This window comes from Motacilla alba, chromosome 4 (genome assembly GCF_015832195.1).
Source record: "Motacilla alba alba isolate MOTALB_02 chromosome 4, Motacilla_alba_V1.0_pri, whole genome shotgun sequence".
NCBI lineage: Eukaryota > Metazoa > Chordata > Aves > Passeriformes > Motacillidae > Motacilla > Motacilla alba.
Genome location: NC_052019.1, coordinates 58,622,767 through 58,650,242, shown reverse-complemented (window position 1 = coordinate 58,650,242; position 27,476 = coordinate 58,622,767). Strand labels below are relative to the sequence as shown.

Here is a 27,476-nt window from a genome sequence, read left to right as displayed (position 1 = left end):
TGTTCCTGTTTGGAATAGAAAGAGACCCTTTTACAGCTGAGTAACCATCTTCCCTAAAGTAAAAATGTCTGAGTTGTAGAGGCCACCTGATAAAGTTTTCTTCAGCACGCAGTTGTTGTTTCATTGGACTTGGGAACTATTTTAACAATCATTTTACCTGCTTTGAATTTTAATTCGGCTCCTGTTATTTCTAAATACTCTGGCTAGTGTAGGGGAGAGGGAGCAGCGTCTCTGTTGACTTCAAATAATTTAAAAAAACAGTATACCAAATAAAAGCAAGTATGCACACATAATACTGCAGACTTTAAAAGGCCCTTTGAAATAAATAACTCCAGAGAGCTGAACCTCCTTAAAGAAAAATACTCTAAACTTTATAGATGGTTTAAACTTAATAATTGAACATAGAGAGTATATTTAACTGTAGGTGAAATAAAGTTGTCTCCGTAACACTTACTTTTTCATTTCCTGTCTCCCTGCTATTTGCATTTAATTTCCTTTCCTTATTAAAGACCAAATACAGGGGAAAGCAAGAGAAAAATGCCGCAGTTGGATTGCCAAGGAATTGTACAACTCCATAAATCGCAAAATCAGCAGAACTGAAAAGATACCAAGTATTTTGCTGCAACACAATTTACCTGGTCAAATTCTATAGCACTGCAGACATCTAAGCAGCTCTCAGCATTTCCTCCTCAGTTTTAACTCAGATTCTTGAAGCACTGCTTAGCTGACTCCAACTGTGGTACATTTGAAATACTTGTGATGGACCATGCAATGCTCCAAGACCATGCATAGTTTTCAGAGGGTAACTGTTAACAGCAGGGTGAAAATGGGCACTTTCAGGAAAATATCAGGATTATAAAATTGTAGTTTAAAAATAGACCTGCCAGAAAGATATGGTGTGGTGAAAGACAACACACAAAATCGTCCTGTCACTATGATCAGTATTTGCTGTTCTCCTGTTTTTGTGAGCTCATACACTTGATTTGGAGTTCACAGTTGCAGACTATTACAATAAAATCAGGAGGTGCTGGAGAAGTGTTAAGTATTCACACTGAGCGCTCAGTTTAGGTGCTCCAAACTGCCCTTGGGACTTGAATCTTTCTCCACGGGCTTACATGAAAGTATAAACCAAATCAGTTTAATATAATGTATTACTGTCATCCTGATGAAAATAATCCTTCTGCTGATTTTACCTCTCCCTTTTGCTAGCTATTCCCTGTCTCCCTTGTGCTGGCACAGGTTTCACTCAGCCACTTCCCAGAACAGCTGTAATTAAAAACTGGTTTGCATTTGTTTTCCCTAAGTTAGTTTTCATTTGGACCAGTTCATTTTCTTTAGCTTACAGCAAAGTCATGCAGAGAGCTGATGGGAATGGACAGTGGCAGGAATCAACATTCAGGGTCAGTTTAGTTATGCTGGGTGAATGTGGCTCTGGCCTTCATGTCCTTTGTGAAGTTCCCTAATTAATTCAGTGCATCTACTGTATATTGTGTGAAGGTATTCATGACTGGTAATGTTGTTTTATTGAGAATGCTGAGTGTCTTAGCAGGGTGTTATTCAACCACGTGAAAAGTTTTAAAATGTGTTGGAATTTACTTTTTGTGTGTATAGTCTTTTCTTTCTTAGAGGTTTGTTTAAGTTATTTACAAATGTAATAATTCTGTTTGTCAGCCACCACATGCTGGGAAATTACTGTCTGTGTTAAAACACATGCCTCAGAAGTATGGCCCTGATGCCTTCTTCAACTTCCCAGGAAAAAGTGCTGCGGTATGTAGATATTTTACATTTCCTGTTTGTTTGCTCACTGTTCTATTAAGGCCCTTGGTTATTTTCATTTGCGGTGTTCTTTATTTCATCTGTCATTGTCATAGAGTTTTAACCAAATTGTTTTCCCTGCCTGACACCTACGCTAGTGCATGAATAAATCGTGTTTCTAATAGATGTGCAATGTCCCTACAGAAGGACAAATACTGTTGCATAAAGAATGGATACAAATGAGGCAGCTTTTTTGTATTTTGTTGGTTTTTTTCAGACTGGTTCAGTTAAATCGTGTTGCAAGGAGAATGTACCTGCTTTTCACTCTAGATGGTTATGAGAAATCTTTGAGAAAGCATTGATCCTAGGCATTTATAGGCTGAATAATACTGAAAAGGATGAAATTTATTTGTAATTGTTCCTGTGACTCATTCTTAAGTTCTGTGGTGTTCACTTGAAAAAGAATTTGAAACTAAATAGGCAGTTGGAAAACCCTTTGCAGAATCTTCTGGTGGAATTCATGTCAACACTTCTGCTTCTACAATTGTAGAATGAAAAATTATGTTCAAAATTTCATGCTTAATTCAGAATAAGATTTGAATAAGATTTATCAGATGACTCTTTCCAGTTTTCTTCACATAAACCCATTAGCTTTCTGCTTTGGTGGCTTGAGATCGAATTTCACCAACTTGATGACATAATGAATTATTTTTTTGAATGAAAACTTTGGAGACTGAAAAATGCCGAGTACTGGAAAAGTCCTCCTGCAGTTTTACCATATGCAACAGAACTTGTCAATAGAGAGACATGTTTGTGTTCATTTTGGTTATTGGTGGTTTTCTATTTAACTTCTGGTTTAACTTCTGTTAATTATGAACCATGTCTTATTTTATTGGGGTCCCTCAGTTACCTTTATTGTAGATATTTTTATATGTATTTAAATTAAGAAGTTTAAGAAATTAAGTATTTACTATAATTACTCTGTGATCCATTGTGAGTTAAGTCAAGTGATAATGCTACCAATTCCCAAGAGCTGGGCGCAAAGACGTGGAGACTGGTTAGTTAGCTGAAATGCAGAAGGATTTATAGCATTTTGTGTGGACAGGAGTAGCTGAATGGAGCATGGGAACATAATAAGAAGTCTGGAGATTTTTGAATTTTTTTTTTTTTTATTCATTGATATTTATCATCTGGGTGGCATGTTTGATCAGAGATTATGGCAGTCTTAATTGAAGTGCGTATTGACAATCCGGGCTGCGCACCAGCAGAAAGTTAGTACCAATGCTAAAAAAGTATGCTAATGCTAAAATAGTAATGCTAAAAAACCCAACCAAGTGAAAAACTCCAAAAAATAAACCCCAGCTCTTTGAAACAAAGGATTCTGCCACATGGTTTGTAACTCAAGGGCTTTGCACTAAAAATTTTTGATAGGAAGATTTTTGCCTGGTGGAGATTGCATTGTCTAGATCCTCATTTGAGGAAGTTTGAAATTCTGTGTTATGCTCACTGGAAGCCTACTTAAATATGAATTTCAGGAGAGAAAATAATTTATTAAGTGAAATGTGGCCAGCTTACCTTTCATGATCAGTTATTTTTCTGAATACCAACACTATGTGAAAATGGAACTGATTATTCTGTCAGGTTACCCTAATCTGAATTTTTAATTTTGAGAAGTTATTCCATAAGGCTTTCACTAAAGCATTTAAATTTTGAAGCATGGGTTACTATTAATAATCTTTTTTTGAGGTATAAAGGTCAGTTTTAAAATATTTAGGTTAATTAAATAGGTTGTAACAATAAAGTACAAAGAGAAGAGAAGTTAGGCCAGATCTTTTTTTTCTTTAGTATAGAGGAACTGTATACATTTGCAGTGTGCCTCTGTTTATCAGATATATTTGTAGAGTGTTTCTTAAGCTGCACACTTCTACTGTTGTGTTGGTCTTTCTACATGAATAACTTCTTGCTTTCTTCAGGCTATTGCCTTACCTCCTATAGCCAAGTGGCCATACCAGAATGGATTTACTTTCCACACCTGGCTAAGAATGGATCCTGTAAATAATATTAATGTGGATAAGGATAAGCCTTATTTATATTGGTGAGTGTTACGTAAATCTGATATTGCTAATGTTCAGTTTCTAGTAATTGTTCAATGATTTCTGCATCCATCTGTGTATGTGCTGATTTTTTTCTGATTTGTCAGTTTTCGAACAAACAAAGGACTTGGTTATTCTGCTCACTTTGTTGGAGGCTGCTTGATTGTAACGTCCATAAAATCAAAGGGAAAAGGTTTCCAGCACTGTGTAAAATTTGATTTCAAGCCACAAAAGGTGAGTGAAAATAATAAAATCATTCAAACATATTTCACGAGTCTAAAATTGTAGCCTGGGTGTCTGTGTTGTAGCTGTTGATTAATCTCATCTTTCTAGAAAAGTAGTTACACTGAAATGAGCAAAACAAATATGTGCTCTGAATTATTTTTTTTTAATTTTGTAACTAAAACATGAGTTGATTTTATTACTGGTGTTCAAGGCTGACTTGCCTATTAGGTAATGTTATGTGATGTTGGATGTTCCCTTTTTCACTTAGATATCCTGCTAATGTTTCTGGAATTGATATAAACATCTTGTGGGAGAACAGGCTTCCTCAGGAATTACTGATCAGTAATCCCTTGCTGTAAATATGGATTCTGTTTGTGATAATTTGACATGCACAACCTTTGATGGGCTTTAGTCTGGAGCCATCCTTGCTCTTTGGAGTGGCATTTGTAGTAGTCCATCCTGCTAAGAGTAGCTCAGTTTAGAACTTATTTACGTTGTGGTTTCAGTGTAAATTTGGTTCAGCATTGTCATAAAGATTTTTGGAGTCATATGCAATAAATACCTTTTAAGCTCCTTTGTGGAAAGAATGGCGTATTATTCTTTGACATACCAATGCAAGAAAACTCACCAGTGACTTATTAATCTTTTCTACTTAAAACCCATCTTTCAGTCTTAATTTAATTCACATAAACAAATGAATTTGATCTTCCAAGGTCCACTTGAATGCTTAAGCTACTCCCAAGTGTTTATAGAGTTATATCAATTGTTTTTTTTTTATTGTTTAGTGGTACATGGTGACTATAGTGCACATCTATAACCGCTGGAAGAACAGCGAACTCCGGTGTTATGTGAATGGGGAGCTGGCATCTTATGGGGAAATAACGTGGTTTGTCAACACCAGTGATGTGAGTAATCCCTGCACATGGTCTACAGCTGATCATTTTGATGCATTACATAGATATTCTTTGCCATTGTATTCATAAACCTCCCCCATTTTATGCATTTTTTAAAAATGTTGAAATAAAAATAGTAACTTTTTGGTAGTGGAATAAATTGTGGTTTTATGCACCTCAGAACTTAATACTTGTTTCTGCTGAGGCCCTCAAGTACTTGTTTGTGTAAAAATATTCCCTATGAAATGCATATTTTTTGCATGGTTTGCATGTGTAGCATGGATTAAACCCTATTACTGGGTTCTGCTTTCTGTTTTCAGACGTTTGACAAATGTTTCCTGGGTTCTTCAGAAACAGCAGATGCCAATCGAGTGTTTTGTGGGCAGATGACATCTGTTTACCTTTTTAGTGAGGCTCTCAATGCTGCTCAAATCTTTGCCATTTATCAGCTTGGCCTGGGATATAAGGTATCTTAGAATTGACTTTCCTAAGTTTGATTCTTTATGGTAGGTGTTAAGAATGTTGTGACACCTCTGTGTCCGAAAAAAAATGATCTTAACAGTGTAATATTTGTATTAAACTCTACTATGTTACTTCTGTAAGCCTGTGTATGGCCTTAGAAGCTACGAGTCAGCATTAGTTCAGTTTCTTGATTTCTTATAAAACAAAAAGAATGGTGCTTCTGTTTGCTTCTCCAGAATTTCCATGTTGGTGGTTGGGAGAGGGAGAACACAACTGTTATCTCTGACTGGGTTCACTTTTTCATTGAGGCTGAAAACCTTAGATCAGTTATGATGCATTTGTTTTAGAAATGTGTCTTTATACTTGCCTGTGCTGGTGGGTTTTTTTTTAATGTGTGAAGTCAGTGCTGAGGATTAGTTTTGTTGCAGTGATTTATTATTTGTTTTGTCATAGCCTGAGGGGCACTAATTGAAGGCTGTTGTTTTCCAGCAGCTGTACAAACATACGCTAAAAAAGATGGTTCCTTTTCTATCTGCTCCTCAATTATTAGTTCCTTCTGAGTGAACATTGCTGACAGTCCTGCTATTTCCAGGCTGATGTTTTCTTTTACATTACCCACCATCCTGACAATGACACTCTTCAGGGGCCAAAAGAATTCTGCCATTTTAATGTTGTAAAATTGAGTCTTATGAGTCTTTGGTTCTTATGAGAACCTTTCTTCATGAAATACTGCTTGATTAAAGAAGCAATATTTTAATCATTTTTGTTATAGTTGTTCTGATCTGTATCTTCAGTGTGCTTAATCTAATTTTTTTCTCCTTTTCTTCCTCAACCCTGCTTTCCAATCCAGGGGACGTTCAAGTTCAAGGCAGAAAGTGATCTCTTCCTCGATGAACATCACAAATTGTTGCTATATGATGGCAAACTCTCCAGTGCTATTGCTTTTATGTACAATCCAAGGGCTACAGATGCACAACTGTGTCTTGAGTCATCCCCTAAGGATAACCCTTCTATTTTTGTTCATTCACCACATGCCCTCATGCTGCAGGTAAATCAGCATTTTCATGGATTTGGAGGGTATGAAGGATTTCTGTTTGAAAACCTAAAATCCAGTTTTAAAGGGATTTTGATATAGAATTGTGTATAGGTTGGGGTTTTTTGGGTTGGACCTGCCTGTATTTCTTGAACTAAAGAGGATGCAAAAAATCCGAAGAAAAAAATTTATTCTATTAATAAATACAAAGGCTGGGTTAGCTTTGAAAAAATAATCCTTCTTCCTCACTTCTGACATGTTCACTCCCCTACAGACGTTCCCTATCTCCCATCCTTTGCCCTCTTGATATGAAATCCTTTTCTTCCCTGTGCTTTGAATGCTGTATATTCAATCCTGTGTATTCACCTGAGGATCTGCTCTGTAGATCTGTATCTAAAAGTATCTATAGCTGAAGAGCATACTGGCATACTGGGCATTTAGTGTGACTGTGACAGCCAGTTTGTTTTTACTGCTTCTTTTTTTTTTTTTTTTTTTTTTTTGGTAATAATACAGCTTTTATATTGAAGAAATTGAAGGCTATTTTAACAAACTTTTTTATCAGTGTCTGAATGATGTTTCAACATTTCTTGTTTCTTCTTTGTCAGGATGTGAAAGCAGTCTTGACGCACTCCATCCAAAGTGCCCTGCACTCCATTGGAGGAGTGCAGGTGCTTTTCCCTCTCTTTGCACAGTTGGACTATAGGCAATATTCCTCAGACCACATTGACACAACTGTTTGGTGAGTGCATGTACTTGAAGTGTCCTGGGCTTTGTTCCTTTGAGGTAAAGGAAATTACCTGTTGCGCTATCAAATGGCAGAGTAGTTTGCATTGTCTTGTGCAACAATGAGTTATGTCTACCAACAAAAAGGTTACAGGCAGGACCTCAAAGTGATGTACTTGTTTGCACCACGTGTTCTGTGAAGGCTCACAGAACAAAATATACACAAATTTTATAGTTGACAACTTTTTTTTTTTTTTCCTGTGTAGCAGAATTATGGGTAATTCTCTTGAACATATTCCTGTCATGGAGAGAATTCACTAGGGAAGGCTTCAAGAGAAACTCCTGGAAGGGTGAATTTTTCAGCTACATGAAGTCATTCCTTGGAATTTTTCTTCATTTTTTTTTAACCTTGAGACTTTTGGCGCTGCTGCTAGGCTTTTCCTCTGGTTTGAGCTCTGTTTCAACTCCATCCAACTTCTGAACACCCAGACACAGTAGCTGGTTGAAGCTCTAGAGCTCCTAATTTAAAGAGCAGCAAAAAAAGCAAAGGGATTGCTTTTTAGAATTCTGGTGTCATTTGCTCGGATTTGTTGCATTTGTAGTTTCATGACTGTTTAAAGATGATCTATATCCATATTGTTTCTTAGAAGGGATGGTGACAATATTCCTTCAGCCCATCTGTTTGTGCCTGGGTGTCTCCTGAGCTAGCTCAGACTTTGGCAACTGTGTGATAAGTCGGGGATTTGATGCAGTAGCAAACTAGCCCAGCAATACAGGGGTTTTCAACTGGTTAAAGTCTTGATCCACAGGCAGTAGTGCCTTGACAGAAATATTACTTCTGGCAGTAGCACAACAACAAAGCTGTGGCTAGAGAAATATTTGCTCATCTGATAGCTTAAGGAGCAGAATGGCAATTGGTAAGTGATCTTGCAGAAGCTGGTAGTTGAAACATGAAGCAGAGAGTAGTGCAAACTTAACTGTTGCCTTTTTGCAAGAATGCAGAAGGATTTTGCTTTTATATGGTTATCTCAGAGTCCAGAATTTCAAGTCAGAAAAGCATGAATAAAATAAAGAAGTTTTTTGAAGCAAGCATTCAAAATTTAGTCTTGCTTTTTTGTTTTAAAAGTTCTGATTTACATAACATAATATTTACATAACATGTATCTCAGGGTTGTGTGGTGGGAGTGTTAATTTGGAAATATTTTGTCTTATTGTAACCCTTTAAGACATTTTTGTTTACTAAAACGTTTTTTCCAGTTCTACTTTACTGGCATTCATCATGGAGTTGTTGAAGAACTCTATCTCTATGCAAGAACAGATGCTTTCCTGTAAAGGCTTCCTTGTGATAGGACACAGCCTAGAAAAGGTAAAGTAAATCTTCCTTGATGTTTTACATTAATGTTGAATTATTTTTGTGTTAAATACTTTCCCTTGAGCCCTGTTGCAGGGCTCTTCTTAAGCAAATCTTCTTTTGCAGTCTTCCAAAGCTCACGTTACCAGAGCTGTGCTAGAACTTTGCCTTGCCTTCTCAAAATACCTGAGCAATTTACACAATGGGGTACCCCTGCTGAAGCAGCTGTGTGATCATGTTCTCCTGAATCCTGCAATATGGATTCATATCCCCGCACAGGTAAAATTGCTTATTCTTATCAATAAGGTATCTTAAGGTGAATTGATTTGGGAGTATTTGAAACTAAGCATTGGCTTCAAAGAATTACGGGTTCTGGCTCTGCAGCAGAAATCATCCAGGAATTGTCTTCAGGCTCTGCTTTGCTGCATATAATTGTCAAGTTTTGCAGACTCTCAGGGTTTTCTGGGATTTGAGAAACTTGCAGTGTTCTGCAGAACAGAGTTGTGACTTTTGACCCAGACTGGGAAGGAAGTTTGGATGGGTTAGCTGGGAAAAACTCTGCAAGTTTTGAAGAGGAAATTATCTTGGTTGTCAGATTTTAAGTCTTGATATAAATTAGAAGTGAGTATTTTTGTTTTGGTGAATTTCTGTTCTCTGACAGTGAACAACTTTGATCAAAACTTTGCAGCTGAAACCTTCTTACCAGCACTGCACAGTTTCAGAAATCTAATTAATTCAGAAATCTAATTTTTCATCAGTTTTCAGAGGTTTTAAGACTAAGCTATGCAGAGAAAATCCATTTAGGACATTTTGATAGATGAAACGTAAGAATTCAGTTGTCTGACATGCTGTAATTCAGGTGTGATGATTTTTGTTTTCCTGACTGGTGGTATAGGTTCAGCTGACCCTGTACACTTACCTGTCTACCGAGTTCATTGCCACTGTTAACATTTATGGAGCAATCCGGCGGGTTGGGACAGTCCTTTTGGTCATGCACACCCTCAAGTATTATTACTGGGTGGTGAATCCTCAGGATCGCAGTGGGATAATTCCCCAGGGCATAGGTATGTACATATATATATTGATTTTTATTCTCACAATCTGATGTTTCTTTTAAAAAAGTTTTATTTACAATGTTTACAATAGAAATGTCAGTTCTTCAGAAATAATTATCTTTTAGTGGGGTGGGTTCCCTGTAACACTGTGAGTGGTGTGCTTTTGTCCTTGAAAGATTTTTTTTCACGATCCAGAGGAAACTTTCTTTAGAAGTCATATCCTCTGTCATCAGACACCTGTGTAAACTGATACTAGACAGAGGTGGTCAGAGAAATGGTAGAATGCTGGAACAGTAGAGTTGTGCTTAAGAATATGGTCTTTCTCTGTTATTTTTGGAATTTCAGAGAGAAGCGGGTGATAGCAGAGAGCTAGACTTATTAGGAGTGAGTGCTCCCTAGATGAGTCTGACTTCCTGCCACCAACTTCTCAAAATTACCAGCCACGTCTGTTAGAGGGCTGTAAGGATTGTTTTGTAGTATTTTTCATCCTTTAAGAAGCAAAGCAGGCATGTTTTCTCCTTTCTTTTTAGTCTTTCGTGGGTTTACTTTGTTTTGTAACTCATTTATTCAGCCTGAGGCAAGTGGATGAGTAGGATAGGCTTAGTAATGCAGTTTAATGGCTTATTTTGACTAGGCTGGTTTATACTGAAAATAGCTGTTCTTAAACCTAATATGCCTGTGGGCCTATGCTTCATAAAACCAGACTCATATGATCACTTTCATTCTCCAGATAGTTTGCTTTTCTGTGATTAAGGTAATAAGAACTGTGACCCTACAGGCAAATGTAAAAACTATCCCCCAAAATATATTTGCAGCACTTAATTTGCTTTCTGTACCAAAGCTTTTACTTGACTTTGACACTTGGTTGCACCTGTTTCTTTAACCTTGCCTCTCCTGGGAGCTACTGAGTGTTTGAGTATTTAAAATGTTTCTTTGAAGGTCTGCTTTACGCAGAGATAGCAGAAGTCAGTCCTTTTTTACTTTGAGTTAAAAATTTAAGTCATGTCTTTCAAGGTATTCTTTATACATGGCATTGTAAGGTCGATTTTTGTGTATTTAGCCAGTGTATAATAATGGCATGTAGCTCTTGCTTTGAGCTATGGCAGAACTTAAGAAAAAGCTGTAAACTGCAATAATTTGAAATCTGGAAATTCTGACCTAGAGTTCTTGTATCAGTCTTATTCCTTGCATGAAGTTGGTTTATAGCACTACAAGGAAACATTAAAATTATCAGAATTTAGATGAAGCCTTAGTGGAACCTCACTAATCAGACATTTTGCTAATAAAAAGTGATAAAACACAGTAGTGTTTTGTGGTCTGAAATAGAGCGTGGCAAGACTTAGAATTGTGCCTTCTTCACCCAGAAAATGCCTTTTATTTTTCTTTTTGTGAAAATGCTGTCTGTGCTGATTAACAGCTGTTAATTTTTATTTTATATATCTACTTTTTTTTTGTAGATGGTCCACGGCCTACTCAGAAGGAGATTTTATCCCTGCGAGCATTTTTGTTGATGTTCATTAAACAGCTAGTCATGAAGGTAGGATAGCTTTAAATTACAGTAGGATATTTGAGTTTCCTTTCACAAAGAAATGCCTCACATCCTTTAAACATATTGAATTTTGTGATAGTAAATAAACAGAAAAAGCCATGTAAGGTGTTTCTTTTTGTTGTGGCTCTTGTATGGACAGCAGTGCTAAAGGATGCATTTTTTTTTCCCCTTTTAAGCTGTTTTTATTACACGTGGAGCTGTTACTAGCTTAGAAATGTTTACTGTTGGGGAAAATATTAATTTTTTTCTTTAATTATAGACAAATTTAGTTTTAATTTTCTTTTAACATGAACAGTGTCAGCTATGTTATAAGTGCCTAAAGACTAAATAGAAACATTTGATACTATGTGCTGTGGGTCCGTGGGACAGAGGAGGATAAGAAAGACTCTATCAGTAAGTTTTGCAACTGTTTCTTGGACATTAGAGGAATCTTGGAATTCAGCAGCTCAATTGCTTATAGGTTCTTCATGACCTTTTCCTATCATAAGTTTTTGGTCTCTCTGTGTAAGCCCTGCTTAGCAATAGCAAAAATATCTCTACGTTATCAACACTGTTTCCATCACAAATCCAAACCATAGCTGTGTGCTGTCTCCTGTAAATAAATTCTACCCCAACCAAAACCAGCACAACAATAAATAGAACATCCTTCGAAAAAGATTGAGTTTGATCCTTTGGCAAGTTTTCTGTTTCTACATAGTGGTGCAAAATCTTTTTGGGAAATTAAAGACTTGCTTTAAAAAAAAAAAAAAAAAGCCCCAGAAGTGAAGAAGCCTGCTTTTGCCTACCCTCATCCTGTTCTTAGAAACTGTTGGTTTTTATTTTATTTTCACAAAAAATACCTCAAGGCATATAGCTGGCATAGGTGCCATAAATGATTGAGATTTCTTCAAAGTTGATAGCAACTGAAGATGGACTTCTCTAGTGGAAAATAAGAAGCAAACATAGATATGAGTATAGCTAGGAGGCTTGTAATTAAACTTCCAGATCTGTTTTTGAGTCCTTTATGCCACCTCAGTTTAATTCTTCTTTTAACAGGAAGCTCTCAGTTCAAATTGACTGCATCAATTAACATGTATTACACTAACAATTTTGTATACTATATTGCTATTTATATTGTTTTTATGCCTGTGTTGAAATTGCTTTAAAACACTTTTATGGCATTCAGCGGGTGCTTTTGGGGGCAGAGAAGAAGCTACCTTGCAGCTATGAAGCTATTACAGGATCAAGTGAAAGCAAATTCGTTGTGTGGTACTTGCTTTGTGATATAAACATTTCTTGCAACAATGCTTTTTTTGGAAACAGCATTCTATACGTGAAAGGTGATACTTAAAACCTCTTTGTTTTTAAAGGACTATGGAATAAAAGAAGATGAATTGCAGGCTATCCTCAATTACCTGCTTACTATACATGAGGTAATTTTTATTTTGGGGGGCGTCTTTATAAGGAGTGGCATACTAACGCTGTTTGTGACCAAATGTTTAAATAATTTCAAATATAACTTCCTTTATGCCACAAGATGGCTCTGCAGAGGAAGTAGCAAACATTGTCCAACTCTTTAGAGTAGTGTGCTGATATGTCAATATTCTTGCAGTGATTTAAGCACTATGTTCAATGTTAGATTGAAGTTCGTTAAGCCGGTAAGTCAAAATGGTTTCTTATGTTCTACAAACCAATTTACCAAGCAGAAAAACAGATGGTGAGATAGACTTTAAAAATAAAGTCAAAACCTTGTTTTAGGCTGCCTAAGTAATATTTTTTGTTTTCTTTTCCTCTCCCTTTTTACTTTGCTTCTTAAATAAAGCAATAAAATTGAAAACATGCATTAAAAAAATAAAGATGTATGTTAATGGCATCTAAGAGAAGCATATAAACTTAATTGGGAGAAAATGTTGGTTACCACTGATACATCTGCATCTTCATATTTTAGCACCAGGAAAAGGCACTTTATGCCAGATGCCACATCAAAGACAAGGGAAATGGGGACATAAATCTAACTGATCTCATCTCTGTAAGGGTGCTTGAAATGGGTAAAATAAGGAATTAATTGAACTTCATTTCAAGCAGTATAGATTTTTTTTATTTTTAAAGAATTTTGCTAACACCTATATTTTCATTTTATTCTCTGTGCTGGTTACTACTACTTGGTATTACCATAGTGAAGCAATTTTGCTTGGTGGGGAGAAGTAAATAATAAGACCCTTGGTACCATATAAGAGTGAACTAAAATAGCAGAAGCTTTATAAAGCCTTCAGATGCGGATGTGATGTTTTAAATATCTTGGCAGTTTGCATACTCATATGTCAAAAATCCATGAATGCTAAATCCCACAATCTAACTGTGAATTCAGAAAAACATCAGCAAAAAAAGTGAAATTTAGCCTTCTCATGTGGCTGAATGGTGATAGCGTCTGTAATGTCAGCTGTTAATATCATCAGGTGAACAGAGTTGTTCAGGAGGATGTAAAACTGATTTTTTAATTGAGTATTAGAGTATTTGTTCAGAATACTCTTAAGAATCAGAGTATTTGTTCAAAAATGTTGATTAGTGTTTTATATGTGGACTATCTTTCTTTTAAAATAAACTTTCATTTTAATACTACAGAGTATGGGAAAAGACAGTTACATTTTGTTATTTCATAGGTTATTTTTAGTTACAATGAACTTGGAACAAATTAATGAACTGTAGCTTAGAGTGCTTTAAATTAAAAGTATGAAAAAATTTACTAAGTGGCTTGAATTACCCATTTAAAATGTTGTCTGTGGCAGGTGGTAGTATTTTTTTCCTCATGGTTTGAACATTTTTAAGAAGAAAGTTTTCATTAAACACCACCCTGTGCCTCAGAAAAATGTGCAGCTGTTTATTTGTAGCTTCTGTGCAGGAAAGGATTGGGAAATACACATGCAAACAGAGTGTGGAAGGAAATAACATGGTCTAAATTTCCATTGCCTGTCAAATCCTTACATCCCAGACACTGATATATCACTTTTCGCCCTAAACAATGAAGTATATTTTTTGCAATATTTTCTCCTGCACTTGCCTTTAGAGCAATAGTTCTTTTGATCCTGGCCAAAGTGATTTGGTCCTTAGTTTTTTATTAATCTCCACATACTTTTGAAATATTTTGTAGTGGTTCTTTTAGTCAAAACAATGTTCTAGTGTGTATGTGTTGTGAATTCAAATTTGTAACTTTTATCCAACAGGATGACAATCTAATGGATGTCTTGCAGTTGCTGGTTGCTCTGATGTCAGAGCATCCTGGCTCTATGATCCCTGCATTTGATCAGAGGAATGGATTACAGTAAGTTTGAATTTTGGGAAGTGGGAAAAAGGAAACAGTGTTTTGACCATACTGTTGCTTGCAAGAATTCCCATGAAATCTGAATGGTTCTCATCAGTGTGTGTTGCAACAATAGCCACATTGTCTTGTGGCTCTCAGAGGGTGGTCACAGTATTGAACTTTTCTAATTTAACAGGAACCTGCCTGAACACAGTGGGGAAAAAATGGGTACAGGCAAACAAATGTAAGAACAATTCATAGAAGGAAATGGGGAATGGTAATTCTCTCACTGTGTAAAGGCAGAGTCTCATTTCTTATATTTAGTTGCGCAGGTTAATCCCTGTTTATATATATTTTTTTCCAGTTGCCCTTTCTCAAGAGACTGCATTCAGGCATGTTTCTAATCATTTTCTCCCTTTTTAGTGCTAGACTGATTTTTATTTTTCTTTTTACTCATTTTCATCAGATTTGATTTCATTTGTATGGTAATGTGTTACGTATGGGAAACTAATAAAAACCTCTAAATACTCAAGTATTTGAATGTCAGGTTGGGTCTCCAACGCAGTACATTTGGTTTTATTTAGCAACTAGCAGTAGGTGCTTTTTTTTTTCCTTAACAAGTATATGAGCAAGTCAGCATGAATAGTCAGTCCACAGTGAGAAATCGCTTTGTTTTCCTGTCTCATTTGTTCCACTCTTTGCTCTGATATTGTCTCCAGTCACTTAGTGGATTGTTTGTATGCTTCTTGATACATCTACTTTTTGCAATTAAGGCATGATAATATTGAAATTTAAAAATAATTTTCCAAAACTTTATAAATATTTGGAGGTCTCTTAAAATAAAAAATGTTAAAGTAACCAATCTAGTGGGGGGAAGAAAAAAAAAGAAAGAAAATGCATTTTCCTATACAATTAGGAAACCCTGATAGTGTTGTGTAAAGAAAAGAAGAAAAATGGATTCTATTGCTTGAATGGCCAGTGCATCATAAGTTTTGCTTATTTCTTTCCTTTTATAGTTTCTGTGGTTGCAGCATTCTCCAGGATAAATTATTTGTTATACATAACTGGTTTTTAATCACCCTTAGGTTTTACCTTTAATTCTGCTATCTGGTATAGAACTAATTTTTTTTTGTCTTAGTTCAAGTGTCCTGAGAATTATTTTTGGGTATATAAAAATAAAAGTACATAACTATTGATGGGTGCTCAGTTATGTATAGCTAAGGCTTAAAAACCTGAAGTCCTTTGAACTCTTTAAAACTTGCAGATCTAAAATGCTGTGTTGTAACATGGAATAGTTTTGGAAAGGCTCTCCAAAATTGTTCAAATGAGGTAGGCTTTTTCCTTCCCCTTAGTGAAATGATGCAAATTTCTTCAAAAATTTTAACTTATAAATAAGTTAAGAAAAGGTAAAGGTAAAGTACTGTGCCTTCTGTTCAATATGATTTCATGGAACATTTGGAAATTAATATTTTCTTTTTTCAAAAAGAGCTTAGTAGTCCATGTAGATAAGTAAAATCATATTTCACAGATTTAAAGATCTGTTGAATACTATGAACCACAGTCCAACTAGAATCAGGTAGTGATGTGGCCCTAAGCACTTGACTGTCTAAAAAGTAAGTGATGAAAGAAATTGGATGTAACTGATTGGATGTAACTGATATACATTTAGATAATACATTTAGATGTCTTAAGTTTTAATGGGAGGTTTACAAGGACCAAAAACCTGCATTTGTTATTCTTCACATTGACAGAAAACCAATGTATTTTCTCCACTTAGGGTTGTCTACAAGCTTTTAGCATCACAAAGTGAAGGCATCAGGGTGCAAGCTCTGAAAGTGATGGGATATTTCTTAAAGCATCTTTCTCCAAAGTAAGTACTGATTTGGGTCTTAAAACTAAACCTCCCAAGAAGGGAAGGAGTAAAGGTAGGTTGTGACACAGACATTCTATTTGTTACTTTGGGTATAAATTATTGGGTGTATATACACACATTTGTGTGCAAAGGGGAAAAAGCTATAATGGAGCTTAATCACTAAATAGGCCTCAGTGAATAGGAGCCGCTCTTCGTCAACTACCCCTCAGTCTGCTTGTCACAAATGTATTTTTGATGTGGTGCAATTGCTTGTTGCTAGCAGCTAGTGTCCGGGCATTATCACTTCCTTATCAAGCTGATTGAATAGATCCTTGCAGTATGGCCTCCTTTTTTTTAAAGTGACCGTTTTCCAGTGAAATCAATAGCGAGAATTGGACTGGTGAGATGGAACCCCCTGTTACTGAGAACTAGGTTTAGTATGTCTCGAGTCGACTGTGATAGTAGGTAACTATTGAGATTGCTGTCCATGGTTGCATTTTTGGGTGAAATGAGGGCAAAGGTGTGCTTTCCTCAGTGTTTATCCAGAAATCCCTAAGGCCGTTTCAGCTTTTTGGGCCCATGGGTGAGTGGACCTCATTTATGGAAGAAAGGCGGCTGCCTTCAGGGAATGATTTGCCCTTTCAGAATCTGAACACTTCTCCTTTTCCTTTACTAAAAGTGAAAGACTTAAGGAACAAACAAGAACAATATCTTACCAGTGATTTTGCGTTTCTTGAGGGACACCTTTTAAACTTTTTTTCCCCCTAAAGCAAATGGAATGCATGTTGTTTAATCTTTCTCTACCATTTTAGGAGAAAAGCTGAAGTCATGCTTGGACATGGATTGTTCTCTTTGTTGGCTGAAAGGCTGATGCTTCAGACAAGCTTATTCACCATGACCACATACAATGTCCTGTTTGAGGTAGTCATACACTCTAGTTAGGATCCAATCTTTCTAATTACTTGTAAGACATTGTTAGAAAATTGCTTACATATTTGTCCTGATATGTTCCAGATGACATTAAACCTTAGTGTGATGCAGCTGAATGTTGCTTCTTTTCCCCCCAAAGCTCACTACTTTGGATTTATCCCCTCCTTAACTTGGTTATGCTCATTATGAACAATTCTAGATAATGAGTAACCTGTATGTCTCAACCAGATGCTCATGTAGATGTGGAATTTTATTGTAGCAATGATCTTGCCTTAGGATAATTGCTTTGGTTAGATACACATTCATCTTACAGTGTACTTTAAATAACGGTATGCACTTAAGAGAGAAATAAAAGAATAAAGTAGCTTATAGAGTTTTAGAAACAGCATGAAGTAAATGATCAAGAAAGTTAGTGGGGATTTTTTGGGATGATTTTTAGAATGATGGTGATTGTGCTGCATCCAACTATCTTTCAGTAAGCTGTATTCATGTACATTGATATGGCATCTTCTTCTTTCTTGCTAGATTCTGACTGAACAAATTTGCACTCAAGTAATACATAAACAACATCCTGACCCAGATTCAACGGTGAAGATACAAAATCCTCGTAAGAATGATACACATTTTTAAGTGCTACCTTAAGAAAAGTCTGCTTTAAAAAGAATCTCACCAACGAACAAGCTTATCAATTACATCTACCAGTCTTCTATTCTCAGTTTTACATTCTTTTCACTCTAAAAGACAGATAACTTGTATTTAATTAGAGTTACATACACAGTATGTCTCTGTAGCTTTTTGAAAGACATCTTATGTGTCTGTAGTTCATAACTCACCTTTTCTGGCTGTGCAGTCACATTATGAAATGGTTTTTCAAGACTTTTATGCACAGGATACTTTGATTTAATACATGTTATCGTTCCAGCAAAATTCTGAACGCATTATTTAGTGATGTCAGACTAAATTATCTAAAATATGGAAACACCTTTCATCTTGAATTACATTCAGTATGACAGTGCTAGATGGAAAATAGGAGAAATGTATCTGCTCACTGTTTTGGTTAGATTACTTTATTGGAAATATCTTGATATGAAACTTTGGATGTCTTGAACTGAGTGAAAATACTGATCTCATTTGCTGAATTATATACATTATTAATGTATATAATTCTGTACATATTGTACATTATATAGTTTTGTACAGAATACAATGGACTTATGACTGCTTTGGGAGTTAACTTTTTTCTGGAGAAATAGCAGATTTTTCACTTTTGTAGCTGCTTTGTCATTAAATGTAGGTCACAGTTGTGGGTTTACTTCAGGTGGAAAGTGGGGGAAGAGAAAAGAAAGCAAAGCAGATATGGAGGAAAGAAATCTGGTTGCATTATGCTATTTTCCTTGTGGTAAATTCATATGAAGCAAGAGATGTTAGCATGTTGCTGTTGCTTTCTCCTAAGATTTTTAGAGTTGACAGTCACTGCTGTGGTCAGTATAGACTATATGGGGACTGAGTTGATTCTGAAATAAGGTAGGTCTGGTAGGAAGAGTGACTTCTAGAGTTCCTTTTTTAGATCATTACTGTTATCAAATAAGGAATTTCTCTTTAAAGAAGTTGTACAAGATGAACTGCAACTATCACAGTGACTGTGTTGCCATTACACCCTAATTCATTTACAAAGTTGACTTCTTTTAAAGTAACAAGAGAAGTCACTGTCTCTCTGCTTCAAAAAGTGTGATGTACCCTGAATTTTGACCTTCTAAAAATACAGAAAACATTGTGATCATAAGAGATACAATTTTATATTAGGAAGGTTTTATATAACAGAAACTGGTAAGTTTAATTGGAAGTTAGTCACATTCTTTGAAAATTCAGTATTGTTAAGGTAGAGCAAAATCTCATAAGGTAGAGCGTTTTCCTCATATGTTGGTTTTCTAAAGGATGCTTTTTTACTGTGAACCTCATGTAAAAATTGTTCTGACAGATTCTGATAGCTTGTCAATTGTCGTGCAGTAATATTTGTGTTGCTTAAACATGGTAATTCAATGAATTCCATTTTCTTTAGAGGCATACAAATCCCCCTGATGGGTGACTAGGTTTGAAAAGTATTGGAAGAAGGGATTTGTTTTACTTAAACCTTCTTCTCCAATAGAGATGTGCTTTTTCTCAATATAAAACTTCTTTATGTGGTGTTGCTTTCCTTGTGCAAACACTGTTGAAAGAGGCCTTGTGTTTTATGCTGTGCTTAGTCCTAATATTTTGTTACTCATGAACTGTTTTACAGAGATTTTGAAGGTTATTGCGATCCTGATCCGTAATTCTCCACAGTGTCCAGAAACTCTGGAGGTCCGGCGAGCCTTTCTGTCAGATATGATTAAACTGTTTAATAACAGCAGAGAAAACAGGAGGTAAGATGGCTTGCTCTATGCACAAGTATATAAAATAAATAACAAAGTCTTCTAGTAAATTAGACTCATGAGGGCAGATACAGCTTCATTGCTGTTTCAGCAAATTCTGTACTCTAGCAAAGTCTTCAGTGTGAAAAATTAGAGAAGCTTGCACGTAGCAATTTTTTGAAGCGTGTTAGATTCTTGACTTAGCTGTTGTATATATTTCTAAGATATATTTTATAATATGATTCAGTACCATGTGTGTGTTTTGCAGGAGTTTGTTGCAGTGCTCTGTCTGGCAGGAGTGGATGCTTTCCCTTTGTTGTTTTAATCCAAAGACTTCTGAGGAGCAGAAGATAACTGAGATGGTGTACACCATATTTAGGATTTTGCTGTACCATGCAATAAAATATGAGTGGGGTGGCTGGCGTGTGTGGGTGGATACACTGTCAATCACACATTCAAAGGTGAGATGAATCAAATTTTAGGAGCATTTCTGAAAATTTTGATGCTGGTCTTGCTTTTTAGTGACAACAGTGACACAAGATGGCGCACCAGAGCTATTCATCAACAAAAATTCCTTTTAGTAACATCAGAAGGCTGTAAAACTAATGAGTAAAAAGCAAAGAAATCCAAGTTAAGGCAGATGCTTCTGCTGTTAAACTGTCATGGAATATGGGGTGGGAGTGCAAATCCATGCAGCATGAATGAGACTATTACCCTTTGTTATTGTTCTGTTTGAATTTTGTTGTTGTTACAACCAGAGTTACATCATAAAAGTTATTAGTGGCTCTCTGAATGAGGCACAGTAGTACAAAAGGTATTTTATACTGCCTTATTCTAAAAAGAGTGAGGCCAGTGTGGGCCTCAGAATTATTCTGGTTATCAGAAAATGTACTTAAAATGAATTAAATTATAAATTACCTATTTCTAAATGTGTGCAATTTAGCAGTGTGGAAAGGACATCTGTGAATCCAAAAGATCATTTTATGATACTAAGGAATTGTTGGCATTTCTGTGGTCTTGGATTTTGAACAATTTTTTTTTCTTACAAAAGGTTAGTCTCTGCAGACAGCAGCTCTGTTTATTGCATTCAGAGGCCCATTATGCATTCTTGAGCTATGGGGAGACAATTGTAGAAATCTATGTAATAAAAATGGGTGAAATAACTTTATTGAACAGTCACTTAGCTAAGTGGAATTCCTGTGCAAAGTGCCCAGGGCCACATTTTAACTCTTACAAAGATCACACTTTTGGTGTTGGACCATTCTTAATATGCTTTTTTGTTGGCTTTGCAGTCTTCAAAAACCAGTTTCCTGTCTTTGCCCCAGGATGCAGAGGGCATGGGTGAATTGTACAATGGCAAGCTGTAACCAGAGTCAAGATCCCTAATGTACTTTTATATAAACTGGCATAATTTAGCATGTGTGTGATTGCTGGGAATCACTGGGAATTATCCCTGGGGAAAGACGGAGAGGTGAATAAAGGAAGACCACCTTTTTAACTCTTAGTCAGAGCTTTGGTATCTTGAATTTAGAAATTAGCTAGCACATTATCTTATAATCTGTAGTTCTATTCTTAGACTCCTTCTGTAAGATAATGTAATGTCAGAAATCTCATTTAAACAACATCTATGTCAGAAAAGTTATATGGATTTTTGGTCATTCTTTTCAGTGACTTAATGTGGCTAATCAGTCATGTAGAGTTCCTAGAGAAAAAAAAAACCAAGATTTTATTGTGATGCCATGGTCAAATGTCAAGAACAAAACCCCGTAATTTTAGAAAAGACCGAAAAATAGATAGATATAGATATAGATATATAGATATCTATAGATATAGATAATGTTGGTCTGTTTTATTAATTCGTATTTTAAGGACTGATGTTTTTGTGAAATACCATCGTGAATGAGAAGATGACCTACTTCAGTCTGTGTTTCTCATTTTTTGTTCCTGGCGTGCTGCTATAGGGAGGTGTCCTTGGTTGTAGGAATAACTCCCTGTAAGTTTTCCCAAGTCTAACTTCCTACTCAATGTATAATATCTGTCTTTTCTTCCAGTCCATTTCAGAAGAAATTGAATGATGACAAGTTTGGAAGTATGTGAGTGTGGGCAGAGTGTAGTGGTGGAATATTGAACAACTCCTGAAGGAATTCAGTTTGTTTGGACATCAGTACTAATACTAATACTAGTTCCAGAAGCCTAAATGACAGTGTTTAAACAGCAAAAGCAGCCAGAAATTAACTGGACAATATTGATATGAATCAAGGTGCCATTATCAAGATTTTAAAATTTCACCTTTATTATGCACTTTCCATTTGAACTTTTTTTGTAGGTAATACATATAATTCATGCAACTAGCCATATAAAGCTAGATGATTCTTCAGAGCTGCCTCTTAATTACATAAACATAATTTAGGATAAATTACAAAAAAAGGTCTTGAAAGATGTCCCTATAAACAGATAATTATAATGATTTTTAAATCCTGTTAATTTTATTTATTTCAAATAGTCTTATATCCTGTTTTACCACTATTGAGATTCATAGAGATTCACACATAACCTGTGTGGGCATAATTCGGTGGCCAAATTGTTCAATGCTAAGTGCATCTCAGATGTTTTTGATTTCTAGCATGCTTTCAAAGTAATGTGGGAATTATGGGAAGAAAAATATTTCCTTAACATTGCTAAGAGAATAACCAGTTTGGGTTTTTCCTATTTCTGTCTAATTGTATTGGGTTACTGCTTATTTTTCCTTTTTACAACCCTCTGTGCTGTTCGTGCCACTAATTTATAACACCATTCTGTGATAAAGAACAAGTACATAAAGGACCTGTGTTACACAATTGGATAGGTTTTGCAGAGCTACACATCAAGATACATGCAGCTGCTATAAAAAGCCAAAGAAACTCAATTGCAATTTTATTGTCCAGTTTGATAGATTTCCTGCCACCTTTGTAGCAGGGAAGTTGTTTGTCACTGTAACCCTCTCCTCCAACAGCTGCACAGCGTTTTATAAGCAGCAGTGGCTTTTCCAGCATAATTGCACTGCATTGGCTTCCTTGTGTTCAGGATTTAGAAGGTGTGTAGATGTGTGCAACCTTCTAAAAGCCAAATTTCTTAGTATTACTCATGCATTTTGTTAATTTCTGTATTAGTTTTGATGCTTTCCAGATATTAAACCACTGTATACAAAGGTATTTAATCTGTTGCTTCTAGTTCAATGAAAATATTATTGGAAAAATTAAATCACAGCTCCAGTTTGTTCTGACTGGCCAGTGTTGATTTTATGAAAGCGTCCAAGAACTTCTGTTTTTTTAGCAGTGCAACCATGCTAACTCAGCCTTAGATTTTCATCTGTCTAGTCCTGTTACTTTTTGCAAAGGACCAATGATTTGGGGGTTAATAATAGGAAACAAGTAAAGAATGGTGGACAACTTCCCTTTTTAACCTTTCAGCTTCCCCAAGTTTTAAAAGAATAAAATTATTTACACAGTACAATACACTTCTAAATTATCTGAATGTTTTAAACTGGGAAGACTAACATCTGCTTATTTCAGGCCCTTAAATATATTTTACTACTTACAAGTTGATTCATGTTACCTTTCTGTTAAAAAAAATATATTCAGGTGAAGAATTATATTTATTTTTAGTTTTTAGTAGCTCAAGAAATTTTCAGTGAGTAAGACTCAGATGTTAATATGTGTAAGCTGCAGTTCTGTTTCTGTTTAAGTGGAGGAATTTTATTCATTGCTCTGAATGAGAAGTATAATTTTAAAATGTTAGTAGTGGGACCTTACAGTACAGTATATTTCTAACTAATTGTCAGTTTTCAGTCTGAAGTACAGTTGTAATAAACATTGTCACTGTTAAGTAAATTTGCAAATTCTTTTGTGCCCTGCTCATTTAATTTAAGGGAGAAGAAAAAAAAAAACCCAGAGCATTTATGTGTGCTGTGTTTGCCAGGTTTTCATCACTGTCTGATGAGAGAAAAACTAGCAAAAGCTGCAGAGATTAGGTGGTAAAGGAGTTAATATATGGTGGTAATTAAAAAACTAATTTACAGAGAAGTGAACGTGGCTCGGTAGTTTTAGAGGGTAAGAGGCCATCAGAGTTTGGAGTCCAAATCCTGTTGGCGTGCAGGATTTGCTTAGGACACTTTCGTCTGTTTTCTATCCCTGTCATGAGGGCAGGAGGGTCTCCCATAGCAGAGATCTTCAGCTCCAGGGAAATTTGAAGGCTTCAGGTGTTCCTCAGTCCTCTGAAAAGTGTATCTGCATTGCCCTGAGGGGAAGCAGAGGTACCTAGCCCAGAGGGTCATGGTACCGCTGCCAGTTTTTGGTTGTCACTTGTGCCGTGCCCAATATGTCAATGAAGCAAAGCTGGGAGCACCCTTGAAATCATTCAATATTGCATTCATTCTAATGGTGTAAATAGTAATTTTTAATAAATATTACTTATTCTACATAGAAATGTAGAATAGCTCAGCTTGTCACCTGAGTTATGGAGAGCAGAATGAGCTTGGAGACTGGAATGTGCAGCCTCCTTTAGAGCTGTGCACCCCCAGGACAAATGTGTTGTTATGATGCAGTCCCTCACCTTTATGAGGTTTTTCCTTTTTACAGTTTCTTTTGTAGTAGATGTGTGGGAAGGCTTTTCTGACCAATGGCTGGCGGGTGAAGAAAATATTTTCATTGTTCAGCAGGCAGAGATGTGTACCAGGGATGGGCTCTTACACATGCAGTGTGTATATTAGTGGGGAGCTCCTCCATCTCATTATTCACTTGGCTTGAGGGAGTGCAATGTCATGAATAAAGCTGCTGCAGGATGCTAACATTTGACTAATCCAAGCTGAAAGAAATGGAGATAGAATAGAAGGGAGCAAGGTAAACTGAGAATTTATAAAGCTGCAGAGAAGCCTTAAAAGAAGAGTGTGATAAAGATTGCTACTAAGTGACAGAGCTCTCAAAATGAAGAATTACGGAAACATTAGCAGCAGAGAGATCTGGTGCTACTTGCCTCTGGTATGAAGAGGCAAGTAGCTCAGAAATAATCTTCCTAAGTGAAGAAGACTTGAGGAGAGAGAGGATTCTCATCTCTATGACTTGGTATAAAAAAATCATGGAAGATGGGATGTGTGTCTGCAGCCTCAAGAATTGTTAGTGGCTTTTGTTGCTGTTGCTGCAGTTTGAAGCAATCCTCCTCCATAATTGCAGCTACCTCTGTTCACATTGTGGGGCCTGAATTAGGTCTCCTGGCCATTCTTTGAAATGATGGATACGGAGTCTTTGCTGTAGGGCTGCCAACAATATATGGCCATACTGGAAAAGGATAGCAGAAGTGAGCAGTGCATAAAACCTGTTGCTGGGCATTGCAACAATGGGGTGATAAATGCTGAATTTAGTTACAGAATACTTTTGTTAATAGCTAAATATCAAATATGTATGAGAGTTTGACAGTCCCTTGAACTGTAGGAATGGTGGCAGGGATTGAGATAGTGAGAAAATACATACTTTGAGATGATTGTGTGTGCTCATGTTTTGCAATTTAAACTAATTAAAAGCAATCATTTCCTTAGTGAAAATGAGCTAGTACACATTTGGCATGCAGTTTGAATTTATTGTTGTATGATGTTGTAACAGTAAGCTATACCTTGACTTGATTTGAAGTAAAATGCTGTCGACATACATAAAATTCTCCCTCAGAAAAGCAGACTTTTATGAATTATATTGACTATTACTTGCTTTCTTATTCTACAAATTATTATTTTTTTAAGATGAGTTAAAAAAAGAAGGCAGAATTCTTGCTACTTAGGTAAAAGTGCAAGATGCAGCAACATGAAACCATATTGGAACAATGGTTTCCCTGCACCTTGTACATCATTGAATGTGTTTCTGGTGGAAGTTTAGACTCCTTCTTTAGAAACTTCTTATCCTGCAAAGTATATTTTAACTTGCTTTGCTTAGCTTTCATCTGTGAACCACTCAGAAATAGCCCAGAGATTCCTTAAGTCAATGGGTTACAGACTGTAACTCAGTGCGTGGTGCGCACAGTACTTTTGTATTTTTTCCTGTGATGAGTTGAAAATTAGTTTTGATATCTTTGATAGTGGTGTCTCCTGTCTAAACAGGCCTGTTTGTGTTTGGAGATTGGATTACACTTATGAAACAGCTAGTGTTAGTAGATGAGAAGTGGAAAAAGCAGGTCAATAAAATCCTAGTTAAGATTCAAGATGTTGTGATGCTTTTTGGAATAATGAAGAGTTTATTCATTTATTATGAAGAGTTTATTTAAACCAGCACAGGAGCTGATTTGCACTGAGCAGCCTCTGTAAGGAATTGTCTGACCTGTCTGGCACAGTATTCCTTTTCTCTCTCTACTCTATGAAATTGCCCACCTGAAAATGGAAAAAAAAGGCAAAAAATCTTAACATATAGTGAAAATATTTTCTCTAAGTTCTTTAATGCAAATGTCAATCATCTTACCCTTTCTCATTGATGTATGCTAATTTTTCTCCTTGGCAATTAGTAAATGTTGGATGTCAAATTAAGCTAAAATTAATGGCAGAAGCAAATGTTGCAGTTATTAGCTCACAAGTGTCTTCAACTGGTGGTGCGTAGAGATGCATTCCAAGCATTGCAGACAGCTATGGATTAACCATCAAATGATGGTAAAGATTAATGATTGGCCTTTTAGCTCACTAATTTAGAACAATTTCTGGTAATTAATTTTGTATTATCAGCTTTACAGTTGCAAATGTCTTAAGGAAAATAAAAAATTACTTATATATCTTTAAGGTTCTTCAAGGTAGCAGTTGTCTTGTAAATTGTTGCGTGCTTGCAGATCCTAATGTTTAATCTTTAATACCTTTATGTGCTCTGTGCACTTGCTTTTAGTAATCATAATTTCTACTTCATTTTGTATTGTTGTTGGTACTGATTTTGTTAACCTTAGGTGTTTTGTGTGTATAGTTTGGCTTTGTTTACTTGTGTCCTTCATAAATGCAACATCATGCAATAGAAGTTGTGGGGGAAGAAATGTCTAACGCCTCTGTTGTACAACCACAATTTCTTGGTTTCCTGTCAAACCGAAATACAGATGGATAAATGATCAGAAGTGTTTATACAGCCTTGTTGAAAAGTTGGATTTTGCAAAGCAGAATTTCTGAAGTTTGTATCCTTTTATTATATAAGAAACCCCCAGACTCAAAATGGATGTTAGAAAAATACTGTTTCACGTGGTCTCTAATTCTGTGCCTTTGTATTTCAGTTTGAGTTTTGTTTAAAGGACATTATTTAATACCTTGTAACATGAATTCTTGTTTGTGTTTATGGTCAAAGTAGAAATTGCTATCCTCGTTGAGTGGATTTTGAATTTTTTTGAGGAGTGATGTTTTCCTTTAGTTCCCTGCTGCCTAATTTTCTCCACCAGTGTTTCTCTTCTTACAGTTTCTTGCATTGTTCTGTAATCAGTGTAGATTCTTATCAGATTTTGCTTGGATTTATTTGCTCATAAGTTTACATTACCCATCGGTGAAGATAAATTATCGGTACTAACTTACTTGCTGGTTTTTGTTTCTATTTCTTTTTAGTAGCAATTAAAAATCCTGCAGTGCACAGTTTCATTTTCAGTATTGCTCTGTATTGTCTTCCAAAGCATTGTCTCTTCCAGGTTTCAGACGAAATTGGTTATGAAATGGTATAGTATCCCTGTACCATACATTGTGTTTTTAAATGTTGGCCATACCATATTCCCTATACCCTAATTTCCAACATGTGGAGGTCAGAGACAGCCTTGGCTTCAGTGACCATGAGATGGTGAAGTTCAGGATTCTGAGGGGAGGGAGAAGAGTAAAAAGCAAGCTTACAATCCTGACTTATGGAGAACAGATTTTTAC

General features: G+C 35.9%; 1 protein-coding gene across 4 annotated transcripts in view; it reads left to right on the top strand.

Moving 5' to 3' along the window:
- LRBA (LPS responsive beige-like anchor protein) overlaps positions 1-27,476 on the top strand; it is a 367,373-nt gene that overhangs the window by 44,134 nt on the left and 295,763 nt on the right. For all 4 annotated transcript variants that reach the window (XM_038136498.1, XM_038136496.1, XM_038136497.1 and 1 more), the window contains exons 5-22: positions 1,672-1,767; positions 3,729-3,850; positions 3,956-4,082; positions 4,859-4,978; positions 5,287-5,433; positions 6,279-6,476; positions 7,067-7,200; positions 8,442-8,550; positions 8,662-8,814; positions 9,431-9,599; positions 11,048-11,127; positions 12,489-12,551; positions 14,340-14,437; positions 16,194-16,286; positions 17,081-17,189; positions 17,724-17,805; positions 19,477-19,600; positions 19,857-20,049. In XM_038136498.1, the coding sequence (XP_037992426.1) occupies positions 1,672-1,767; positions 3,729-3,850; positions 3,956-4,082; positions 4,859-4,978; positions 5,287-5,433; positions 6,279-6,476; positions 7,067-7,200; positions 8,442-8,550; positions 8,662-8,814; positions 9,431-9,599; positions 11,048-11,127; positions 12,489-12,551; positions 14,340-14,437; positions 16,194-16,286; positions 17,081-17,189; positions 17,724-17,805; positions 19,477-19,600; positions 19,857-20,049 (2,217 nt within the window). The remainder of the gene's footprint in view (positions 1-1,671; positions 1,768-3,728; positions 3,851-3,955; positions 4,083-4,858; positions 4,979-5,286; positions 5,434-6,278; positions 6,477-7,066; positions 7,201-8,441; positions 8,551-8,661; positions 8,815-9,430; positions 9,600-11,047; positions 11,128-12,488; positions 12,552-14,339; positions 14,438-16,193; positions 16,287-17,080; positions 17,190-17,723; positions 17,806-19,476; positions 19,601-19,856; positions 20,050-27,476) is intronic.